Genomic DNA, 22,639 nt, shown 5'->3' on the forward strand with positions numbered 1-22,639 from the left:
AAATGAGCAGGACCAGGAGATCATTATATACTTCAACAACAATACTAGATGATGACCAGTTCTGATGGATCAGGCCATCCTCAGCAACGAGATCAACCAAATCATTTCTAATGGAGCAGTAATGAACTGAACTAGCTATACCCAGAAAAAGAACTCTGGGAGATGACTAAAAACCATTACATTGAATTCCCAATCCCTATATTTATGCACACCTGCATTTTTGATTTCCTTCACAAGCTAATTGTACAATAATTCAGAGTCTGATTCTTTTTGTACAGCAAAATAATGTTTTGGTCATGTATACTTATTGTGTATCTAAGTTATATTTTAATATATTTAACATCTACTGGTCATCCTGCCATCTAGGGGAGGGGGTGGGGGTAAGAGGTGAAAAATTGGAACAAGAGGTTTGGCAATTGTTAATGCTGTAAAGTTACCCATGTATATATCCTGTAAATAAAAGGCTATTTAAAAAAAAAAAAAATAAAAAGCAATAAAAGAATACTCGTAAAGCCTCTCTTAAAAACTTTTAAAAATTGATTGTATAACATGGAAGACACTGGAACAGGACATGATATGCCTCATCAGAAAAAGTGCTATGCACTATGAGCAAAACAGAATTAAATTAGCTCAGGAGAAATATGAGATGCACAAAGTTAAAGAATCCACCCCAAATATTCACAGGGACTATTTATTTTTGACCTGTGACAGAGTATTCTGATTCAAACAAATCATCAGTATTTCTATATATTAACAACCAAACCCAGCAGGAAGGGATAGAAAGAAAAATTCCATTTAAAATAACGGCAGACAGTAGAATATGCTTGGGAGTTATCCAGAAATTATAGGAATAAAATTACATAACTATTCTTTCTTTAGAATATTTTATTTTTTTCCAATTATATGTAAAAATAATTCTTTACATTCTTTTCCCATATTCTCTTCTTTTCTTCACCTCTCCCTGAAATGGTAAGCAATTTGTTATAAGTTGTACATGGATAATCATATTAGTCCATAATAATGTGGACTAATATCCATATTAGTAATGTTGTAAAAGAAAACACAGACCAAAAAAAAAAGGGGGGGGGGGAGAACTGTATTCTTTGATCTGTATTCAGACTCCATAAATTCTTTCTCTAGAGATGGATACCATTTTTCATCATGATCCCTTTGGCATTGTCTTGGATCACTGTGATGAGATCTAGATTTCAGGGTTCCATTTGGTCAGGGAACCAAAATGATGAATTCCGTGGTCAGAGAGTTAAATGATGAGGTTAGTAGCAGGATCGAGGTTCAGGGAACCAAATGAAGAGGTTTGGCTCCCCTAAATCCCCTTTACACACAAGGTAGGGAGTTGTGAGAACCCTCCTCTGGCAGCACAGAGATCCTTGGTAAAGGAAAACCTAGACTGATTAAAAAAAAAAAAGTTTATTATTGGCATTGGGAAGTCAGCCTTTGACATGAATGAATAGAAAGGCTGAATTCCTTTGTGGCAAGGTCCCAACAGAGGAGTAAAGTAGTAGAGGAGTCCTGCAGAGAGATAGAGAATTTCTAGCAGAGAAATCCCAACGGAGAGGTATAAAGTCTTATTAGGGAAATAGGTAAGGAAAATAAAGAGAAGGTAATGCTGAGAGAGAATATAATTTCATCAGGCAGAGATTTCCTTGGCATAGCATAGCATGGCATGACATGTTAGGTCCTCTGTAAGGAATGAGTTTAAAATTGCTGTTTTTAAGTTTTAAGTTAAGTTTAAGCTAAAACTTAAGTTTTAAGTTTAAGTTTCAATTGAATGAGATTCCCTCAATGCTAGATAGGACCACTTCCTGGGTGTGGTTTTGAGCCAACAACAGGGGTAGAAAATCTTGGAATTAAATACTTCAACTAGTCTCACCAAGATAAACCACTTTATTTTGGTTCCTTGGTGTGGGTCTCAAAGAGGCAGGATTCAAGGAGAATTTCTCCTTGAGGGAGCTTCTCAAGTGCTGTACCCCATGGCTCATTCCCAAAGTCAGAGAGAGAGAAAGAGAAAGAGTTTCAGGACTCCCCTCATCAATTGTACTGCTGAGAATAGCTAAGTCATTCACAGTTGTTCATCATACAATAATATTGCTATTGTGTACAATGTTTTGGTTTTGCTCATTTCATTTTGCATCACTTCATATAAGTCATTCTAGGCTTTTAAAAATTATCCTGCTTGTCACTTTATAGCCCAATAGTGTTCCATTACAATCATATATCACAACTGTTCAGTCATTCCCCCAATTGAAAATTAAAGGATATAAACAGGTAGTTTTGATTATATTAAATTAAAAAGGTTTTGCTTACTAATCTTAGGTTGGAATGAGGAAAACAGTTCATCTGGAAGAACAAAAAGTCAAGTATATCAAGGGAATTTCAAAAACATGAAGTCTAGCAGTAGATTTCAAACTATGTTACAAAGTGGTAACCAAAACAATCTAGTACTGGCTAAGAAACATATGAAACAGTGAAACATATTAGGTACATAATATTGCAGATGTAAAAATTATATTAAAAAGGTTTTATGCAAACAGATCCAATGCAGCCAAAATTAGAAGAAAAGCAGGAAACTGAGAAAAAAATTTTACAGAAAGTTTCACTGATGAAAGCCTCATTTCTCAAATATGTGGGGAACTGAACTAATTTTTTTTTTTATTATTATTATAGCTTTTTACTTACAAACATATGCACAGGTAGTTTTTCAACATTGACCTTTGCAAAATCTTCTGGTCCAACTTTTCTCTTCCTTCCCTCAACTCCCTCTCCTAGATGGCAGGTAGTTCAATACATGTTAAATACAATATATGTATACATATTTATACAGTTATCTTGCTGCTCAAGAAAGATTAGATCTAGAAAGAAAGTAAAAAAAAAAAACAAAAAAACAAAAACAAAAACCTGAGAAGGAAAACAAAAATGCAAGCAAACAATAACAGAAAGAGTGGAAATGCTATGTTATGGTCCACACTCATTTTGCATAGTTCTCTCTCTGAGTGTAGCTGATCCTCTTCATTACTGAACAATTGGAACTGGTTTGGATCATCTCATGAAGAGAGCCATGTCCACCAGAATTGATCATCATATTGTTGTTGACGTGTATAATGATCTCCTGGTTCTGCTCATCTCACTTAGCATCAGTTCATGTAAGTCCAGGCCTCTCTGAAATCATCTTGCTGGTCATTTCTTACAGAACAATAATATTCCATAACATTTATATACCACAATTTATTCAGCCATTCTCCAATTGATGGGCATCCATTCAATTTCCATTTTCTTTCCACTACAAAAAGGGCTGCCACAAACATTTTTGCATATGTGAGTCCCTTTCCCTTCTTTAAGATCTTTTCGGGATATAATCCCAGTAGAAACATTGCTGGATCAAAGGGTATGCACAGTTTGATAACTTTTTGAGCATAGTTCCAAATTGCTCTCCAGAATGGTTGGATCCGTTCACAATTCCACCAACAATGCATTGGGGTCCCAGTTTTCCCTCATCCCCTCCAACATTCATCATTATCTTTTCCTGTCATCTTAGCCAATCTGAGAGGTGGGTAGTGGTATCTCTGAGCTAAATTTTTAAAGGAACTATTCTCCAGTTGAAAATCAAAGGATATGAACAGATAGTTTTCAGAAGAAGAAATGAAAACTATCAATAGTCATACAAGATAATTTAATGGGGAAGGCACTAACCATTGAGATCAGGAAAAAAAAAATATGAAGATCAGTGCTATGAAACTCAAATACAAACAGGGCCACTAAACCCATACATAAGGCTCCTTATCAGGGCATATTTGCTTAGAAAACACATATCATTATTATTTAAGAGCTATTGCATTTTTATTTATTTTGTTAAATATTTCTCTATTACATTTTAATCTGATTCCCAGTTATTTCAGTGGGTCTTTGTTTGACATATTTGATGTATAAGTTGATTATTTGGTATCATGAAGATAGGAATTCTATGAGGTAGAAGTGAGGAGTGAATACATTATAGACATGTGGGCAAGCCAGTGGTTATAAGGCATGGTTATAAGAATGGAATATCTTGAGTGAGGATTGGAGAGTGGGTCAGTGTGGCTAGTCTGTAGAATGTAGGATAGGGAATAATGTACACTGAGTCTGGGGAGATAAATTATGGCTAGATTGTGAAGGGCTTTAAAAGCTAAACAGAGGAGTTTGTCTTTTATCCTAGAGGCAATAAGATAATTAGTTGAACAAAAGCATGCTCATCAGAACAATTAAGTGGATAATATTATATAATATCTTCTAGAATATTAAGTTATTTAAGCCCAAGAGAACAATTAAGAAGTCTTTGTTATAATCAGGGGTAGAATAAGCATCTCCTATTCTCCTCTCTCCAATCTGGAGATAAAACAGTTTAGAAATTTGAATTTGGCTCATTTTTTTTTGTACCTTCCTTGGGACTTTCCAGTTTATCTGTAAGAAACAAGGTCTTAGTAAATATTTCTGTGAATATTATATCATTATGTTATATTATACATACATGTAAACATGTATATGCTTTTTTCACAGGATTTGCAATTTCATTGATATAGAGAATGCCCCACAAGAAAACAGACCTGCTTGGCAAATTATACCCTTAGAGAGTTGCCTAGGGTAACAAAGTATAGGGGGTCACATAGCCAGGATGTAAAGAAGCAGAATTTGAATCCAAATATCACATAAATGCTCTTAAGTGCTAAAAATGGATCCATCTTCAAGCCCCAGTGTCAAAAAAAAATGGGATTTTTATCCTTTCTTAAGCCTATGAAATCAGTTTCTGACATTAATTTATAAGACCAGTAGGAAAAATCCTTCTACCCTTGTTCCATTTTACTTTTTAGTGAATTAGTACACTTGTTCTTTCCTCTCAAATCTCTTGACCCTTGTCACATCAAAGATTCTTCCCCATCAACCCTCAGCCTTAGATTATTTCAACCATCCTCAGAGTTCACTCCTATTCTTGTGCTAATGAAAGAAGCATTACATTAGAGAATCTTGAAATTGTGTGGTTGGCCCCACCACATGCTACTCTTTTCTTTTCAGGTTTTTTGAGACACTACCCTTTTTTGGTTTTCCATGCAGCTATCTGACTTCCTTTTAGCCTTTGCTGGATGATCTTCATCCAGGGTATCTTCCAAAGTCCTGTTTTAGGACTTCTTTTTCTTTTGTACTCTAAGTCAGCTCTAAGGATGCAATTATCTTCTCTATTCAGATGATTGTCAGATATATTTATCTAGCACTTCTTTTCTTCAGACCTCCAGTTTTGCATCTCCCCACTGCTTACAGAACATCTCAATTTTAACATAAACAAAATTGAATTCATCATTTTTTTTTTTACTCCAAACTCTCTCCTTTTCCCCAAATCCCTATTACTACTGAGGACAGGATAACAACATAGGTGTCATCCTTGACTCTTCCCACTTACCCCAATATCCAGTTTGTTGCCAAACAAATAGACAATAGACAATCTGTTATCTGTCTGTTTTTACTGGCCATCCCCAGTAACTGGAACGCTCTCCTTTTCCACCTCTAAATTTCCCTTTAGGTCTCAGTTGAAATACCATCTTCTGCCAGAAGTCTTTCCTGGTACACTTCTGAGACCATCTCAAATTTATTCTGCATGTATCATTCAAAGGAAAATTCTTCATTTGGGCTTTCACTTTGATTAACAAGGCAAAATTCAGGATAAAGAGAATTCAAAGGATTTCATCTTGTCAAGCATGTCAAGGTAACAACACCTAGAACGGCTGACCACTGAAAGGCATCAAGGTAGGGTTGGCTTTTATAGATAACTTTAAAACAATTTAGATAGGTTCATCTCAGCAAAAAGGGTGAGTCTTTGCATCTCATTTCCTCCCCAACATAGCAAGAAAGCGACAACTTGCACGTAGAGGTACGTGACACAAAGCAGGTAATACAGAGAGCTGAAGACTTGGTCCCTCCTTCCCCGACCCCAATTGATAAGCAGGGCTGGGAACAATAGCATGCTAAGTCAATATAACTTTCAAAATTTCCTCGTTAATACATAGTTGTTTACCATTATGTTGTCTCCTCTTTAGAACGTGAACGCCTTGAGAACTGAAATTGTTTTTGCTTTCCTTTTTATCCCCAGCACACAGAGCGCATTGCCTGGCAAGAGTTAAATACTTGCAAATAAAATGATTTGCCACCTCTCAGTAGAGTTGGAAACCTTGGTGAAAGTGACTCCTTTTTTGTAACTATGTAACGTCTCAGCAGGTCCTGCAATTTACAATAGCACGTCACTTTCAGGATCTCCAGAGGACTGGGATTGGGAAGTTGCGGGGAGGTGGGGAAGTCGAACCTTTTTCTTTATCCGATCAGATAAAATCACTTAGGAGGCTCTAAGCCAAAACTTAATGACTGACTGATGAGGTTCAGTTTTCTCTGGTCTAGTGTAAAAGGTTAAGTAAGCACTTTCTTTCCCCGGTAATAATTTAAGCATCTTCTTTTGTTATAGTATCTATTCTTCAGCTCTACCAGCTCCTGCCCAAAGGGCAGCCCGAGACCGTACGAAGGAGGACGGTCTCGGGCTCGCGTAGCTTTGGCGGAGAAGGTTACGTGAACGTCCTCCGCCGAATTAGGGGCCGGGGTTGGCTACAGCTGCTGGTGGGGGTGTGCCCGCACATATGTGTACATTGAATGTGTGAATACGTTGCAGCTCACTTCTGTATCTGATACAGAAGCTTATTTAAATAATAATAATAGCTTATTTAATATTTAATAATAATAAATAAGGCTTGGGACTCTAAGAAAATTCGCCCACGTCTGGCTCCGGCAGTTTTTCATTGGGCGCCTCCTCTCCTCTGCTTTCTCCTTCCCGAGCCAGTAGGCGGCCGATCTCGGGTTCTCGGCTTGGCTCCTCCAGGCCCGCGGCTGCTTTTACTTTTAAAGAACCAGCCAGTGCGGGCCGTTCTTTCTGCTCTCTCTTTTCCAATCGGCGCCAGTACTTTGGGGCAAAGGCTTTGTGGGAAACGGAGTCTTTTCCTATCGCTCGCCTACACGGCGCCCATCCTCTACGTGTGGAACGTGGAGAGGGTGGGCCTAGATTACCCCCACAGCTCTTCCAGTAACGATTCCACTCTCCCGGACCAGGGGGAGCTGCGCCCTCAACTTCCCCTCTGCGCCCTCTGGTTTGTCTACCCATCACAGATCACTTATGGCTTCTTCCGGAAGAGGCTGGGGGGAGGGGAAGAATGCTTCCGCTTCCGGTGGAGCCGGGCTTGGCTGCGGAGATGGCGGCGGCGACGGCGGCGGCTGCGGCTGCGGCCTCCTCGGCCTCGGGGTCAGGGGGCCCTCGAGAGGAGGCCGAAGCCCCGTGCCTAGCTTGGGACGAATCCCAGCTCCGCAGCTATAGCTTCCGGACGCAGCCCATCCCGCGCCTGAGCCAGAGCGATCCTCGGGCCGAGGAGCTCATCGAGAGTGAGGTGGAGGCGGGGAAGAGGGGACGGCAGTCAGGGAGGCCTGACGGGCCCCGGGGGGGGGGGGGGGGGGGGGGGGGGGGGGGGGGGGGGGGTCTCCGGGAGACACTGGGAGTGGGGCGGTCCTGGGGCCGAGGGAAGAGGTGAGGGTTAGTGAAAGGCTGGGAGCGATGAGTGACAAAGGCGCACCAGGGGCAGGTCCCGGGTGTCGGAGCTCATTGACAGCGGAGTGGCGCCAGTCTGGTCCTAGCATCAGCCAGCGGTGGGATTTCTAAGTTTGTAAGACGCAGAGTTAGGGGGAATGGGGCCTGGCGTTTTCCCCGAGAGGGAAGCTGCAACAGCTTGAGTGGAATTTGTTAGGGGATCATCTCCGAAGCGGGACGCCTAGGAAAGAGGGAGAATGAGGAGGTCTAAGGAGGCATTGTGACATGGGGACTGCCGCGAGGACCTCGGTGGGAGCCCTGCAAAGGTTCAGGGCTGGACCTTGCAGGAGCGCCGCTTGAGGGACCTTTCCACAACTTTGTGTTTGTTTGTTTGTTTGTTTGTTTTTTGCCTGGTGCTCTTTCCCCAGGAGCCTGTGGTATTGACTGACACAAACTTAGTGTATCCTGCCCTGAAATGGGACCTCGATTATCTGCAAGAGAACATTGGCAATGGAGATTTCTCAGTGTATAGTGCCAGTACCCACAAGTTCCTGTACTATGATGAGAAAAAGATGGCTAACTTCCAAACTTTTAAACCAAGGTCCAACAGGGAAGAAATGAAATTCCATGAGTTTGTAGAGAAGCTACAGGACATACAGCAGCGGGGCAGTGAAGAGAGGTAAGCCGAGTGGGAGTTGTACTGTAGTGAGGAGTCAGCCAGAATCCCAGTAAAAAGATAGACTTCTTCTGATATCCTATCAAAAGCTACAGGGTACCATTAGCCATCTTAGAACTCCTTCTGACTTAATCCTTAGTATGCTGATGAGTTATATTTTTAGTTTTTTAAGTTTTCTGGTGTACTAAGTAAAGTCCAGTTAACTTGGGATCTGAAAAGTGGCTTATGGGTCTACCCATAAGCTGGTTGTTCTTTGTGATTCAAGATTCTTATCTCTAGAATCAGAAACCACTCTGTGGTTGGGGTAGAGTTAATTGTAGATGCAACCATTTAGACAGTCTGCATTGGACCAGCTGAGAATATCATTATTGTACATGTGCTGGATTGTCATATTCATCTAGGTCATATATATGCATATGTGTGTGAATTTGTCACTCCATCTTATATCTCTCATTTAATTAATGCCTAATATGGGCCTGGCTGCTTATTGGTGCTTTTGGCTTGCACAATTTTCTTCTCTTCCTGGGGTCTAACTGAGGCATATGTAACCTAGGGTTGATCTTTTCTTTGAATAGTTTTGCACATGGATGTATGATTATGAGAAATGATTATTAATAGCCAGTTATTAATTAGGGGTCATCCAGGTTTTTTCCCCCATTGCCTTATTCAGAAACCAGTCTTTGGAAGTCTGAAGGATGGGGCTACCCATAAACTTGGACAGACCCCACCCACCTAGGATAGCTTATTTCTGATTAAAATATAACAGTCTACTACTGATTGTGTTATGCTTAAATGGTGGACTTGGATTCTTTTGTCCAGCTAGCTAGAGGCTGCTGAGTCTCTTTCAGCCCTTCTACCTCTTCTACTTTTCCAAAGGCTTTTAACCATTCAGTGTTTTCCAAGGTGGGATCTTTTGGTTACCAAGAAAGACCAAAGACCATCAATTTATTGATTGTATGCTAGTCTAATTGGTAAATTGATTATTAATTATCCAGAAATTTTGTTTCATGGAAATTTTCAATTATCATAGTTAAATCATCTTTGAGCACTTCACTCCCAACTCTCATCCTTTCGCTGGTCTTCCCAGCACTGTGTTCTTTGGATGTGGAATATTTCCTTCTTCATGATACTTTGTTACTGTTGGATTCTGAACTCTTGGGAATCTCATTACTAGAAGAGCTTAAATTTCCTTTTGTGACTAGAATAATGGTTGGATATTGACAGAATATTACCATAATTTGTGCTTCGGTGTTAAACTGAGTGGTTTCTGGAGATCTGTCCAGCAGTTGTTGTGTGATGATTCTGGGAGAAAACAGGTTTCTTGTGTAAGAATACCACTGAGTCTGTCCACTATATCTGTCAGATGTAGAAGGGGCATTGTACGAGGACCATGATCCAGGGTTCCCAGCAACTTCCTGGAACTTCTATGTTTAGTTTGACTTTGGTAGTTTGCCATCATCAAGGGCACTGTGGTGTAGTGGAAGGAACACTGGATTTAGAGCCAGAGTACTTGAGTTAAAGGTTCAGCTCCATAATTTCACCTTGGTTAAATCACTTGACCTTTTTGAGGCTCAGTTTTTTCGAATCTGTCAAGTTGGGGGGGACTAGATTAGATTGAGTTCTCATATCCTTTTGAGCTACAAATTTTATAATTATTAAGGCAGGCCCAGGAGATATGATTGTTGTTGATGGAAGCAAGTATCTCTTTTAAGCCTTGAAAGACTGAATTGTTTCCTATACATTTTTTTTATGTTTTACCCTCTTCTGATTCTTTTGGTGACAGTCATAGCTGAAACAAAATATGTTTACAAAGCATATTCTATGAGTATTGTTTGATTCTACTTTTGAGAAAGTTCAGATATTACTGCCATCTTAAGATTGATAATCTTCTAGTTCTTCCTTGAGTGTCACTGCCATGTTTGGCCTTTTGTGTGATTTGGCCAAATGTATCTGAGCTGCCATATTCTGTGAGTAACACCTGACCGTTTGGGAGAAGGCATCTTCACAAAATCAATGTGTTTTTATTTTAGAAAATTGCTATAAACTGAAGGTTTTGAAAAGCATAATATAGGAATTCTTCAGTCTCAGGAGTACCTAGAACATAGGTTTGGTGTTAGAGCCCTGAGATATAGGGGAAAGGATTTAGATTCCCCAGATTAGTATTGGTTGTTTGCAGCTGTTCCCTGTGTAAATTGTGCCAGCCCTGGGTGTGGGTTTATATTTCAGGATGTGGGGAGGCTGTGGCTTGAATGTATGCTAATAAGACTTTCTTTTTGGGGAATATAGGTTATATCTGCAGCAGACTCTGAATGACACAGTAGGCAGGAAGATTGTCATGGACTTCTTGGGTTTTAACTGGAACTGGATTAATAAACAGCAGGGAAAGCGTGGCTGGGGGCAGCTGACCTCTAACTTGCTGCTTATTGGCATGGAAGGTAAGAAACTAAGCAAAAATCTAGGAGAATTGGTTGTAAGTTTTTGTTTCCCAGTGCTACAGTAATTTCCCCAGCTGATTGTGGGCTATATCAATATACATTTTAGGAACTTTTCTGAAGCACCATTAATATTTAGCAAACTTTTATCATGACCAGAAGAGGGTTAATCTGGGACAAGGTGTTTTGTTTCCTTTGGGAGAGAGAGTGTCTTTTTAGTCACTCAGTAAGTATTTGGGGCTTAGATTTAGGTGGGCTTTGAGACACTTCCTATCCTTCTGGATGTTTCTTCAGCAGGTTCCAATTCTGACTTAATGTCACAGGTTAGTTTTGGTTAAAACAATTTCTTTTAAGCTGACACTCCTACTCTTTGCTAACAAGTTCATATTTGAGTTTTCATGGTTGCCTGCCACAGGTAGTGGAAGAACAGATTAGTTCATCTTCGATTTATTTTATTTACGAACCGTTACTGAAGAAACAGTTTCTAGTCTGGATAGAAGCCTTCTTTTCTATCATTCAGGAATGTGTACTGAATGTCCTCTGTGTAATACTCTACATAGATTCTGGAAAAGGTTATATAGCAATTGGCCTGGGTAGAGGAAGTAAAGATTGGGACAGGTTTGAGCACATGCTGTGAGAAGTTTAAGAACTATTTGGAAGAACTTTGCAGAGCAGGTGCCAATTCATACAGCTCAAACTTCTGTCTGGCTTCTTCCAAAAGTGGAATATTTGTGTTACTTCTGGTTTTTAGTGTTTTTTAATGGATTTATTTAAAGGTCTTCAAGTGGACTTTTTTAAAAGAATATCCAATATCCAAAAGGTATTAACCTCGAAAACCAAAAAAATTGGAATATGATCTGCCATTTTGGCCAGAATTACAAATGTCATTTTGATTTTTGGCTTACTTTAAAGATAGCAGCTATCAGTACAATCTTTTAATTTCGTAATGGACAAACTTTTTAGTTTTGGATGTTTAATGTACTTCTTGCATATTAGACATTATCACTTTGATATTTTGCTGGAACTTGTGATTGTAATGCTTAGAATTAGTTCATAAATATTTTTGTGATTTGTTGACTTTGGATCCTCATGTGGGTTGGAAAGAGTGGGGATTCCCAAACATCAAAAATGTTTGACCTTTCAGCATTCTCATGCAGCTTCTCCTGAATTCTTTACTATAGCTCAGGGAGTGGCAAACTATGGCCACCTAGATTTGATGCTTGGTTTTTCTGTGGACTGTGAATAAAGAATGATTTTTACATTTTAAATAAAGTTTTATTATAATTAAAAATATAAAAATCATTCTTAGCTCATGACAGGTGACAGGTCAGGTTTGGACTTTGGGCCATAGTTTGTCAGACACCTGTTCTGACTTATTTATATAGACTCTGCTGTGAATGACAGTGTCTTCACTCTTGCAGGAAATGTGACACCTGCTCATTATGATGAACAACAAAACTTCTTTGCTCAGATCAAGGGCTATAAGCGATGCATCCTATTTCCTCCAGATCAGTTTGAGTGCCTCTATCCATACCCTGTGCATCATCCCTGTGATAGGCAGAGTCAGGTAAGTTAACAGGGTATGTAGGAAGGCAGTGCAGACTCATTCAAAATATTTCTTTTTCATGGGGAAATGGGCACTGTTGTGTTGAATCTTTAAATAAAGTTAGCTCACCTGCAGATAAGTTGGAATTATATTTTAGCATATAAAATTCTGTAATCCTTCTCACTTATCACCAATTCCCAAGACCTCTCTCTGTTGATGTTTTTGATGCTTGTGGGTAATAATAGTGTCCTGTGAAGGTCCAAATCTATTACCTTTTTTTTTTTTTTTTTTTTTTTTTTTTTTAAACTATAGCTCGTGTTGTCTTGAATTGGACTGATGTGCTTGAGCTAATTTTTACAGTCCCATAAAAAGTTTAGGCTTAGATCTAGATCTTCCCATGTTCCCTGGGTTTTGAGGCTGTTCCATTAGGTGATTGAAACATGCCAAGTAATAGAATAGGATTACTTGTAGATATTATCCTAGGAAATCTAAGGCATAGTAAGGGACGATTGCCTTGTTTGCCAAGGAGGGGTTAGAGGAGTTAATGACTATAGAAAATGACTTCTCACCCATCACATGCAGGATTCTTGTTGCACTAGGATATTTTTGTTTATGCTTTGGCAGAGTATATCCTCAAATTACCAACAATTAAACTTTTGGGACAAACTTCCAAACCTTCAGGTTGTCAGTCATATCTATCATAGAGTACCAGACCTTAGGATCCTTCACAATTAAATATGTCTTGCTTCTTTTTCTCTGATTGTTTCATATGTTTAGCTTTGCCTGCTAAGTAGGGTACATATTTCCTAGTATTATGTTGCCTTCTTTTAATTCTTAATACCTAGCACAGTGATTTCATTGCTAAAGGGATCTCCGTTAAGGAAATTTCTTGTACCAGTGTAGGAAATATCTAGCATAGTTAACAGTAAATACTTATTTACTGATACATTTCTTCCCTCACTGGATCTTCCAGGTGGATTTTGATAATCCTGACTATGAGAGATTCCCCAACTTCCAAAATGTGGTTGGCTATGAGACGGTGGTTGGCCCTGGTGATGTTCTTTACATCCCTATGTATTGGTAAGAAGGGATAGGAGATGGGTGGTGAGGAAAGTGGCCTCATATTGTGACGTGGTGTGATTTCCTTTGTATTCCCTGGTGAGAATTATCTGTGTTCTATGGGAGGTACTGAAACTTCCTCAATTTTGCTAGCACATCCCCAATGGGTACTCACCAAGCCTGATAGGTAAATAAAAGTTCTGTCTTTGGACAAAAACAATATGGTGTTCATTCCTCTTATCAATAAAAATCCCAGAATGTTTGTTTGACATTTGGAGACTGAGTATAAATTTTGTCTTAAGAATCTGAGTGCTTTTGACCTCAGTGGTTTAAGTGATGACCAATCACTTATCTATTTCTTTGTATTTTTTCCCTGGATCCTATGTAGTTCTCATTTCACTTTGAAAAAATATCCATTGCAGAACTGGAGCATGTTAATTTATTCTGTTGCAGGTGGCATCACATAGAATCATTGCTAAATGGGGGAACCACCATCACTGTGAACTTCTGGTACAAGGTGAGAATATTATTCTCTTAGCATAAGAGTGGTAATGGGAGGAAGTCACACTATGATGTGCTTATTCGGGGGCTTTGTTTTCTTTGTAAAGTGAAGGGTTTTCACTCATAAAAAGATGATTTCATGGTTCAGATCTCCTTGTGGGCAGAGGGAGGTGAAGTAGCACAGGGGGAGGAAGGTTCAGTTGCCCTGGCAAGGGGAAGAAGGAATGAAAGATCCAACTGTTGGCCTTTAGATATTGTTGAGCTCAGGGAGGTTCCTTGGGTATCAATTCCTTGTTAGAAGAAGTTCAGAGAATCTCGTCCTTAATTCTTTTGTGGCTTTCTAAACTTACACTGAGGACTGAATCCTAAAGTAACAGCCTCTGAGAGCTTGCTGTTGCCTAGGTCTTCTTGATTTCTAATTATCTTTCTTTTCTCTTCTTCTGCCACTATAGTAATAGATCACATTTATAAATAATAATAGCTAGCATTTATATAATATTTTAAGGTTTGCAAAATGCTTTATAAATGTCTTATTTGTTCCTCCTGACAACTCTGAAAGGTAGGTGCTATTATTATCCCCTTTTAACATTGAGGAAATTAAGACACAGAGTTAAATGACTTACCCATATTCCAGTAAATGTCTGAGGCCAGATTTAAATTCAGGTCTTTGAGATTCCAGGGCCAGTGGTCTATATGCTGCTTTATATAGCACTTAAGGTTTTATAAAAGAGTTTTATGTGTGTAAAGTAGGAAATTTGAAGTTCCCAACAACACTGAACTTTTAATATCTTTCCCATTTATCCAGGGAATAGGAAACTGAGACTTAGAAGATAAGACTTTGCCCAAGGTTATACAGCTAATTAGTGTTCCGGGCCTCTCCTGATTCACCGTCAGGTTCACCATCTGTTTCTGCTTTTCTTTATTCTGCCCCTGTAAATTATTTTCATAAGAGTTCATTTTATAAAAAAAATCTTTAATTTTTTTTTTAAGTTAATAGTCTATTTCTCTCCCTCACATTTTGCCTTCATTGGCAAACAAAAGTAAAAGGAAAACAAACTCAGAAATATTCATAGACAAGCAGATTCCCATACTGGTCACGAGGGGTTTTTAAGTTTTATTCTTCAGGGTTTACACTTTCTGAGGTTTTTATTTTCAAGGGGGAAAAAAGACTATACAAATTCAGAAATAATGTGCCAGGATAAGATAATTAGTATGCCCATATCTAGTCCCATATCTAGAGAGGGTAGTACCCAAATTTCTAAGCTTTCTCTTTGTAGTTTATAAGATCTTGAGGCAGAAAGGATCTGAGAGATCATCTTTTCCATTGTCCTCATGATGAGGAAACTGAGGCCCAGAGATTGAGTGCCTTGTCCAGGGTCACACAAGTGGAATGTGACCTAAGAATTAGGATTGGGTCCCCATTTTCTTACTCGAGTTCCAGTGCTTTTCTCACTGCATTGTGTAGTTCCTGCTGACTGGTTTGGCTTATTTTTGTTTTTAGGTCCAGAGCTTTCAGTTCCCTACTGACCTCTGCAATAGAATGTTGTCTTTGCTCCCAGAACACCACTTAGTTCATTGAGGCTTTGTCAACCTGAGTGTTTTCCTTTGGTCACTATTGCAGGCCTGCTTCAGGAAGCCTTTCTTACCTCCATTCACCCTCATTCTTTCATAAGAATATACAAACAAGTACAATGCATTGCCATAAAATATAGAATACAGCATGACTCCTCAGCTAAAAACAAACCCAAAACTCTAGAGAGCAGTAGATTTAAAGTCCAAGAACATCTATGCTCTAAATGCAGACTATTGCTTAGTAGCTTTGTGATGCTGGGTAAGTCACTTCACTTCCAAAGGCCTCAGTTTCTTCATGTATAAATTGAGTGCTTTGGACCAGGTGACTTCTAAGGTCCCTTCCGGATCCCAGTCTGTGTACTTTAGATCCTAAGTTTCCATCACAATGAGTACCTTTGTTAATGTAGATATTTCCCAGTATCTGTTGGTTCTGCTAGTTCTCTGTCAAAGGACTTAGGATAACATGGAGGTCAGTCAATAAGGATAATTTCCTGAACTGCTGCTTCTTTTACAGGGGGCACCCACCCCTAAGAGGATTGAATATCCTCTTAAGGCTCATCAAAAAGTGGCCATAATGAGAAACATTGAGAAGATGCTGGGAGAAGCCCTAGGGAACCCGCAAGAGGTATGGCTAATCCTTGGTTGAGTCTCTAGTCATTGGGTGGGCAGGGGTCTTGGTAGGCAAAAGTACTGTCAACCTTGGTTCCTCTTATTTTGGAAGTGAATGTATTTTCCATGAAGGTTACAGGCATCTTTAGAAAACCTTGTTTCCTTATGAATGCCAGGCTTGGCCATCAGATCTATAGAACCTGTTCTGTGCTGGCAGTAATGTTCCCTGTGGGGCTCGTGTGCTGACTGGGGGATCCTCCAGGGAATTTCTGGAAGATTGAGGAGAAGCAGTAAAGCATTTCCCTGCATGCTCACAGCTGTGCCAAGACAGCTCTGGGAATTAGTGGAAGCTACTTCTTGGAAAGGTGCTTCAGTGACCCAGTCAGAGCAGAGGGGAGTCTGGTAGTGGAGAAATCCTTGTCTCCTCCCAATGGGAGGGGGGGGCGAGGCTGCCATACTCAGTACCCCAAGGACACTTAGTGGCTGTTAGGTTTAAGTTAGTCTTAATTCATGTAATCTGATAGGGACACACAGCATCCACAGAGTTCTTTGCAGAGCCTGCAGAAATATGCACATGTGTGTCAGTTGTCTGCTTAGGGATCAGCTTTTCTGTCCCCTGGGGAAGAACATGGCATCTGTTTATCAGCTCAGCACAGTGTGAGGCTGCGGGGCATTGTGGGAGAGAATTGATGCAAAATAAATTTCAGAGGATGGTGGCCATTTCCTGTAAGGTTAGGTGGTCTCCATCCCTATTCTTCCAATGAAGGGGAGAGAGAATAGAGATTAAATAAGACTTTAATTTTGTTTAAAAGACAGCCCTTTGCCCATCCTTGGCCTGTCCAAGGGCTTCTGTGGCTGCACATTTCTTCCCCAGTCTAGGGGCCAGGGAGGTGGTAGTGGGATTGTTACAGGTAACTCAGTGACTGGATCCTCCTATTTCTGCACAGGTAGGCCCCTTGTTGAACACGATGATCAAGGGTCGATACAACTAGCCTGTCGGAAGGTTGAGGCCTCCTTGATGACTGCCAACCCTCCCATCCCATCCCATCCCATCTTGTCCGGTCCACGCTGCTTCGTTGATGAGGACTGGAAGATCCAGAGTGATAGTAATTGCACGCAGCACTTAACAGACTGGGTTCCTGCCCCAGCCTCCTGTGGCAGGAGTGTGAGGTCAGGGGGGCCATTAAGCAACCCATCCTCCTCTGCTCCTGTCTTGAGTGATTTCTTCCTTCTCCACTTCTGTTCCTACTCACCTTCCCTTTTTGCCCCCAAGTCCTGCATTCATTGTGGAGTTCCAGTTTTGCGTCATTGTCTGTGTGCTTGTCTGTCTTTGTGTCCTTCCTCCCAGGCCCCTGAGGCTGTGATGGTGCTCTTGTCGCTTGGCATGATGTCCAACAGCCTCACTGCCATTGTCTGGGTAAGGGAAGGAGCCAAGTCTACCTGGATCATGTTTGCATCTTTGAAGGGAGTCTGTTGACCTGATGACTAGTGTCCTAGGCTCCTGAAACTCCTGAGTTTTTCAGCCTTTCTTGTCTCCATTCTGGCCAGATACTTTGCCTGTACACCAACAGTCTAGTTTGATTTTGTACAGTGTGAGTGTATTCTGGGTACCACAAGAAGGAAGGAGCTGTCTGACTTATGTGTCCATATTCTGGCCGGGATCTGCCTACCAACGCTCTCCACAATCTGACTGCCAAGACTGGCTGTGCTACAGGACTTCCTGGCCTGGGTGTGACTGTTCTGATGGCCACACTGTGGCTGAAGTCTGTCTATGAACACTCCACATGCTGACTTGGTCCACTTCCACTGGGTACTACTGCAGGGAAGTTGCTGCCTGGTCCACCAAGATGCTTTTTATTTGGTTTTTAGACTATTTATATTGGTTGGGCCTTGCTGCAGTACACTTGAGGTTTATTAGATAGAGCCTCCGGGGCTCAGGAATCCCTTGTCTAGTCCCCTTCCTTTGAGGTTGAGCTCCCTGGCTTTCTTGAAACCAATTGCTCATTTCCCCATCTGTGGGGACAATGATGGGAGTGGTAGTCACTGGGGCCTGAGAGGTAAACTGGGGCTGATCCCCTTATCCATCACCTGGGGAGATGAGCCTTGCCATCTCCTATAGTTCTGAATGTACAGATGCTCCAAACCTCTAAAAAAAGCTCCCCAAAGCGTCAAGGTAGCTACAGCCAGCAAGGACCAGGGACCTTTCCTTGGTCTTTTTGAGTGACTTGAGGACTGCCTTCCTGCAAGAAGATTCCTTGGAAGAAATGAGGGCAAGAGGTGGGAGGAAATGTGTTTTATTTTTTCCTTTTTGCCAAAGGTTTAACTTCAGTGTCTGAGCATTGGTTCTTGTCTCCAGAAGCTCAGTTTATAATGCACTGATAGACTGGTGTGTATAGAGGAGGGGATGTTTACTTTTGTAAATCCCTGTGCTTTCTATACCTGCCCTGGTGTTCTCCCTGAGGGGAACAGGGTGTGTGTGACTGTGGAAGACACGGTACCTTCTCTAGTGTAGTTCTTTTCAATAACAACCAATGTTGGGAAATGACCGGAGTGATATGATCTGTGTCCCTTCTTGGTTTCCCACCTGACACTAGAAGGATTATGGTGAGAAAAGGGGCAAGCAAAACCTGCTGGGTGTACTTGGCCCTTCTCTCAGATCCTCGGTAGTGAGTCAGCAGCAATCCATGCTGGGCAGGAGGGGCAAATCACAGATGTCGGGGCTGCTCAGTTTGAATTTGAAGACCCAGCTTGAGGGCACTTTAATTTTTAAAAAGCAGCTAGCTTGGGATCTGAATGTTTTCTTCCCATTTCCTGACTTGCTCTGCTCTGTTCCCTTGACATTGCCAGATTATATATTGGCTCCAGAGAATTTGAATGTGGGCAGAGGGCCCTTTCCTGCATGAAACACATGCTGGGGATGCACCTGTCTAAATCCTTACTTGACATAAAGCAGCACTCTTTCATGGTGGCCACTAACTGGTCACATAAAGAAACATAGAGTAGGATTTGGAGCCAGTATAAATGTCACTTGATAGGCAAGTGGGAACTTTTGTGCTCATCTTCCATCACAAATAGAAGAAAAAGTTATGATTAGTTATGCAAAGTCAAATATTTGTTGGGGGCCCTGTATTGGGGGTGGGTGCTCTTCACTAAAGTGGAGCAGATGCCCAGGACGCCTTGGGGAGATGCAGCTTCCCCTACAAATCAGAGCTCTAAATTACAAGGTTTTTACCAACGGGAACAGTTGGGGAAAGTCGTCTGCTCATTTGCGTAATGGTTTCTGTCACTGGTGATTAGACACAGGATGAAGGAAAAGAAATTTGACAATTAGGAATGAGCGATCATTAATCTGAATCTGTTAGGAGACAGAGGGGAAGGATCTTATCGATAAGCAAGACTGACCCTGATGCAGGCCTTGCCCCCTCTGCAAATGCCAACAGAAATATATCTCCAAAGTGTGAGCTGGGCCCGGGTACTTAAGAGAGCAAAAGATCAGGGCATAGGTCCAGCCCTAGTATAAGGAAAGAGGTTCAGTTTAGTATACCCAGTACCAGTTTAGTATCCCCAGTACCAGATTACATAAAAAAGTCAGATGAGAAATATGAAGCATTTAGCTCTATACATAGTGATTAAGTCTTTTCCAAGGTTAGGGAATTTGTTGGGCCCTCCTTAAACATTTGCCTCTTATTTCCCCTTTATATCCACTCAAATTATAGTTGTTAGCATTGTCACATTAAGCATGTTATCTCTTCAGACTGGGAACAGGACTCTATATATGAATATAGATTCATAGCCATCTGTGGTCTGGTGGTAATGTTCTAAGTGCTTTCAATGCTCTGGCTAGGAGGCATGGGCACACAAGGATTGAGAATGGTTCATAGGGCCTAAAACCCCAAAGTAATATAATTTGCCTCTTTCTGTGTGGACCATTTTATTTCTTTGTATTTGTGCTGAATTTCAGGCACTCTTGTTAGGATTCAATTGTCCCTCTATGGATATCCTGTGGCTATCAAAGTTCAGATCCTCTTGTCTTTTTCAGTAACTTGGGGGCAGGTAAGCCTTTTGGTACTCAGTTTTCTTATCTATAAAGAGAATATATTGGACTAAATGACTTCATTGGACTAAATTGGACAATTGGACTAAAAGTTATTTCAAGCTTTAAATATACCTGAATTATCCTGACTAAGGGCAACGAACCCTTCTTTGAAGGAAATGAGAGCCATAGAGATGTGAGTTTAGGATTTTTATCCTAATCTTGCCCAGAAAGTACAACTTATAGGATATCCATTCTCCTGTTTGTATTTCTCACCTTAAACCAGTATAGAACTCAGATGAAGAAGTCGGTTCCCTGTTTTACTCCACAGATGAGGTGCCTAGTTTTTGAATGGTCCTGCACTGTTCTCTGTCATCTTAGATGTCCTGATTCTGGTCCCAAAGATGCTACCTCTCCTTGGCTGTAGAAGTTTGCCTGGAGTATAATTAATCCAGCTAGTTCTTTTGCCTCTGAGAAGGTTTCTTATAGTTTTAAGGTATATCTGTCCTAATAACCACATAACCTTGGTGGTGGGCTCAGACCTCCTTGCAATTACATCTTGGCTTCTACCTGTAATGTAGCAGTTCTTCCTACATCTCTCAACTGAATTCTTATCCCTTTTTCCAAAACTCATGCCTCTTCTTAAGAACTGCCAAATACCTGGATCCTTCTAGCTTTCACTTCACTGGCATTTTATATGTGACTGACAACTCCTGAATCCAAGGGCTCACTAGATCTTAAGAGGCTGTCTTAGGCACTTTAGATTTCCAGAATCCTTTTGCCTTTTGTAGCAAAAGAATGCCCACAGCAACAATACACTTTTCACAAGGAGCAAAAGTGTCCCTGAAGTATCTCCTTTTTAAAGTAATCTATTTTTAGACAATTCTGCACCCATCTCTACCCCCAATGATTAAATTATTCCTTCAAGCATAGAACAGTTTTTGGATGCATAGCACAAGGCCATATTATACTGTGCTTCTATCATCATTGATGTATCTTCTGTTTTCTGTAGTTACTACTAGAAAAATAGTCATCTAAAGGGGAACAAACAGCTCACATTTGAAAAGACAAATGATTTGATGATTGGTCACATTTCATACTCAAATCTGGCTTATAGAAAACATGAATGTTGATCTTTTACAGAATATATTTTCAAATATCTTATTTTAGAAAGCAACTTATATTTGGACATATAGAAACAGCTTATAACCACATGAGTAGAGTGTATCTTGGGGATTTATTTCTATAATCTGGAAGGAACTTTTGAAATCAAATTCAACCACCGTTTTACAGAGAGGAATGGAAGTGAAGTGATTTGCCTTAAGTCATGCAGCTAGTCGGGTAGATCTGGGACTGGAACCTATATGCTTCTTATGACCATATTTTTTTCCTTGGTATAACAATAAAGGCAGCCAAGCCTGGATTCAAGAATGACCTGAGGGGCAACTAGATGGCACCTCCACCCCCACCCCCCAGGAATCAGGAGCATCTGAGTTCAAATCCAGCCTCAGGCACTTAATACTTCCTAATTGTTGACCCTGGGCAAGTCACTGAACTCTAGTTGCCTCACAAAAAAAGAAAAGATTAAAAAAAAAAAAAGAATTGCTGGTCAAACTTGGCTCCAGATACTAAAAGTGGGACCCTGGGCAAGTCACTTAACCTGGTAAGAAGATCAAATGAGATATTTGTAAAGGCATCTTGCATATTTTAAAATTGCTGTATGAATACTAATCTCCTATCACTATGATCCTCTCCTGGAGAAGTAGCAGTCAAGGCCTTGTTTTCAGCTAATATAATTTTAATAGATCTTAAGATCATTTTACAAATGAGAGAAGTGAAGCCCAGAAAGGTTAAATGATTTGCCTTGATGTCACAAATAGGTATCAGAACTCCAGTTCATTCCATTGGGTTGCACTACTTATATACAAGTCCCCCCCTTGGGGGACTTGGGAGGGAGACTTGAATTTTAACTTTAAAAGTTTCTGTAGTTCAGTAAGAATCAAAGATTAAGAGCTAGAGGTAATTTAGAGAACATCTAGTTCAACCTCATTTCACAGATAGAAGAAAGTGGGAAATTGAATGAGTGATAACATGACACCCGAAGTCACACAACTTGTGGGATACAAGATGAAAAGGAGGCTGAATCTGGAGTTTAAGGACTCAACTTCTCTCCCACCTACAGAATTGGGTGTCTTCAGTTCCACTTTGCCCTAGAGTAGGAAAAATGTCTTGGAGGCATGTTAGGTGCAGAATCCTTGATCCATTTTAGCTGCACTTTGCTTTGGATTTGCTGAGGACTTGTGGCTACTCAAGCACCTAATTGACCTCAGGCAAATGGAGAGCCTTTTCCTTATCTGCAATTGGAAGAGGGCTGAGAAAGGTTCTAGTTCACATTCACCATCTAGGATATTTTGGAAGAGAGGTCCTATCATTCCTATCACCCCTGATACTTTCCACTGCCTTCTAAATGAACATGTTTGATTGGTTACTTCCCCTCACCCCCACCCCTTACTCTGCACTAATAATACCAGCCTCAATTTCTTTAGTCTCTGACCATGATGTCTAACATGTATTGAAAGATCAAGCTAGCTTCGGAAGGATCTGGGTC

General features: G+C 40.6%; 1 protein-coding gene across 1 annotated transcript; it reads left to right on the forward strand.

Annotated features, from left to right (window-relative positions):
• The first annotated feature begins 7,274 nt into the window (after window positions 1-7,274).
• Window positions 7,275-18,543, forward strand: HIF1AN (hypoxia inducible factor 1 subunit alpha inhibitor). The gene is made up of 8 exons (XM_003755472.4): window positions 7,275-7,466; window positions 8,032-8,282; window positions 10,566-10,714; window positions 12,133-12,278; window positions 13,231-13,337; window positions 13,770-13,833; window positions 15,904-16,014; window positions 16,946-18,543. The coding sequence occupies exons 1-8, from the start codon at window positions 7,275-7,277 to the stop codon at window positions 16,988-16,990; spliced, it is 1,065 nt and encodes a 354-aa protein (XP_003755520.3). The 3' UTR covers window positions 16,991-18,543.
• The last annotated feature ends 4,096 nt before the right edge of the window (window positions 18,544-22,639 follow it).

This window comes from Sarcophilus harrisii, chromosome 2 (genome assembly GCF_902635505.1).
Source record: "Sarcophilus harrisii chromosome 2, mSarHar1.11, whole genome shotgun sequence".
Lineage (NCBI taxonomy): Eukaryota > Metazoa > Chordata > Mammalia > Dasyuromorphia > Dasyuridae > Sarcophilus > Sarcophilus harrisii.

What these genes read in the sequence shown, in the direction of transcription:
- HIF1AN (XM_003755472.4), top strand. Translation starts at nt 7,275, where the DNA reads ATGGCGGCGGCGACGGCGGCGGCTGCGGCTGCGGCCTCCTCGGCCTCG. An exon ending in AGGAGCTCATCGAGAGTGAG is followed by an intron (nt 7,467 to 8,031) that starts GTGGAGGCGGGG and finishes CTCTTTCCCCAG; the next exon opens with GAGCCTGTGGTATTGACTGA. An exon ending in CAGCGGGGCAGTGAAGAGAG is followed by an intron (nt 8,283 to 10,565) that starts GTAAGCCGAGTG and finishes TGGGGAATATAG; the next exon opens with GTTATATCTGCAGCAGACTC.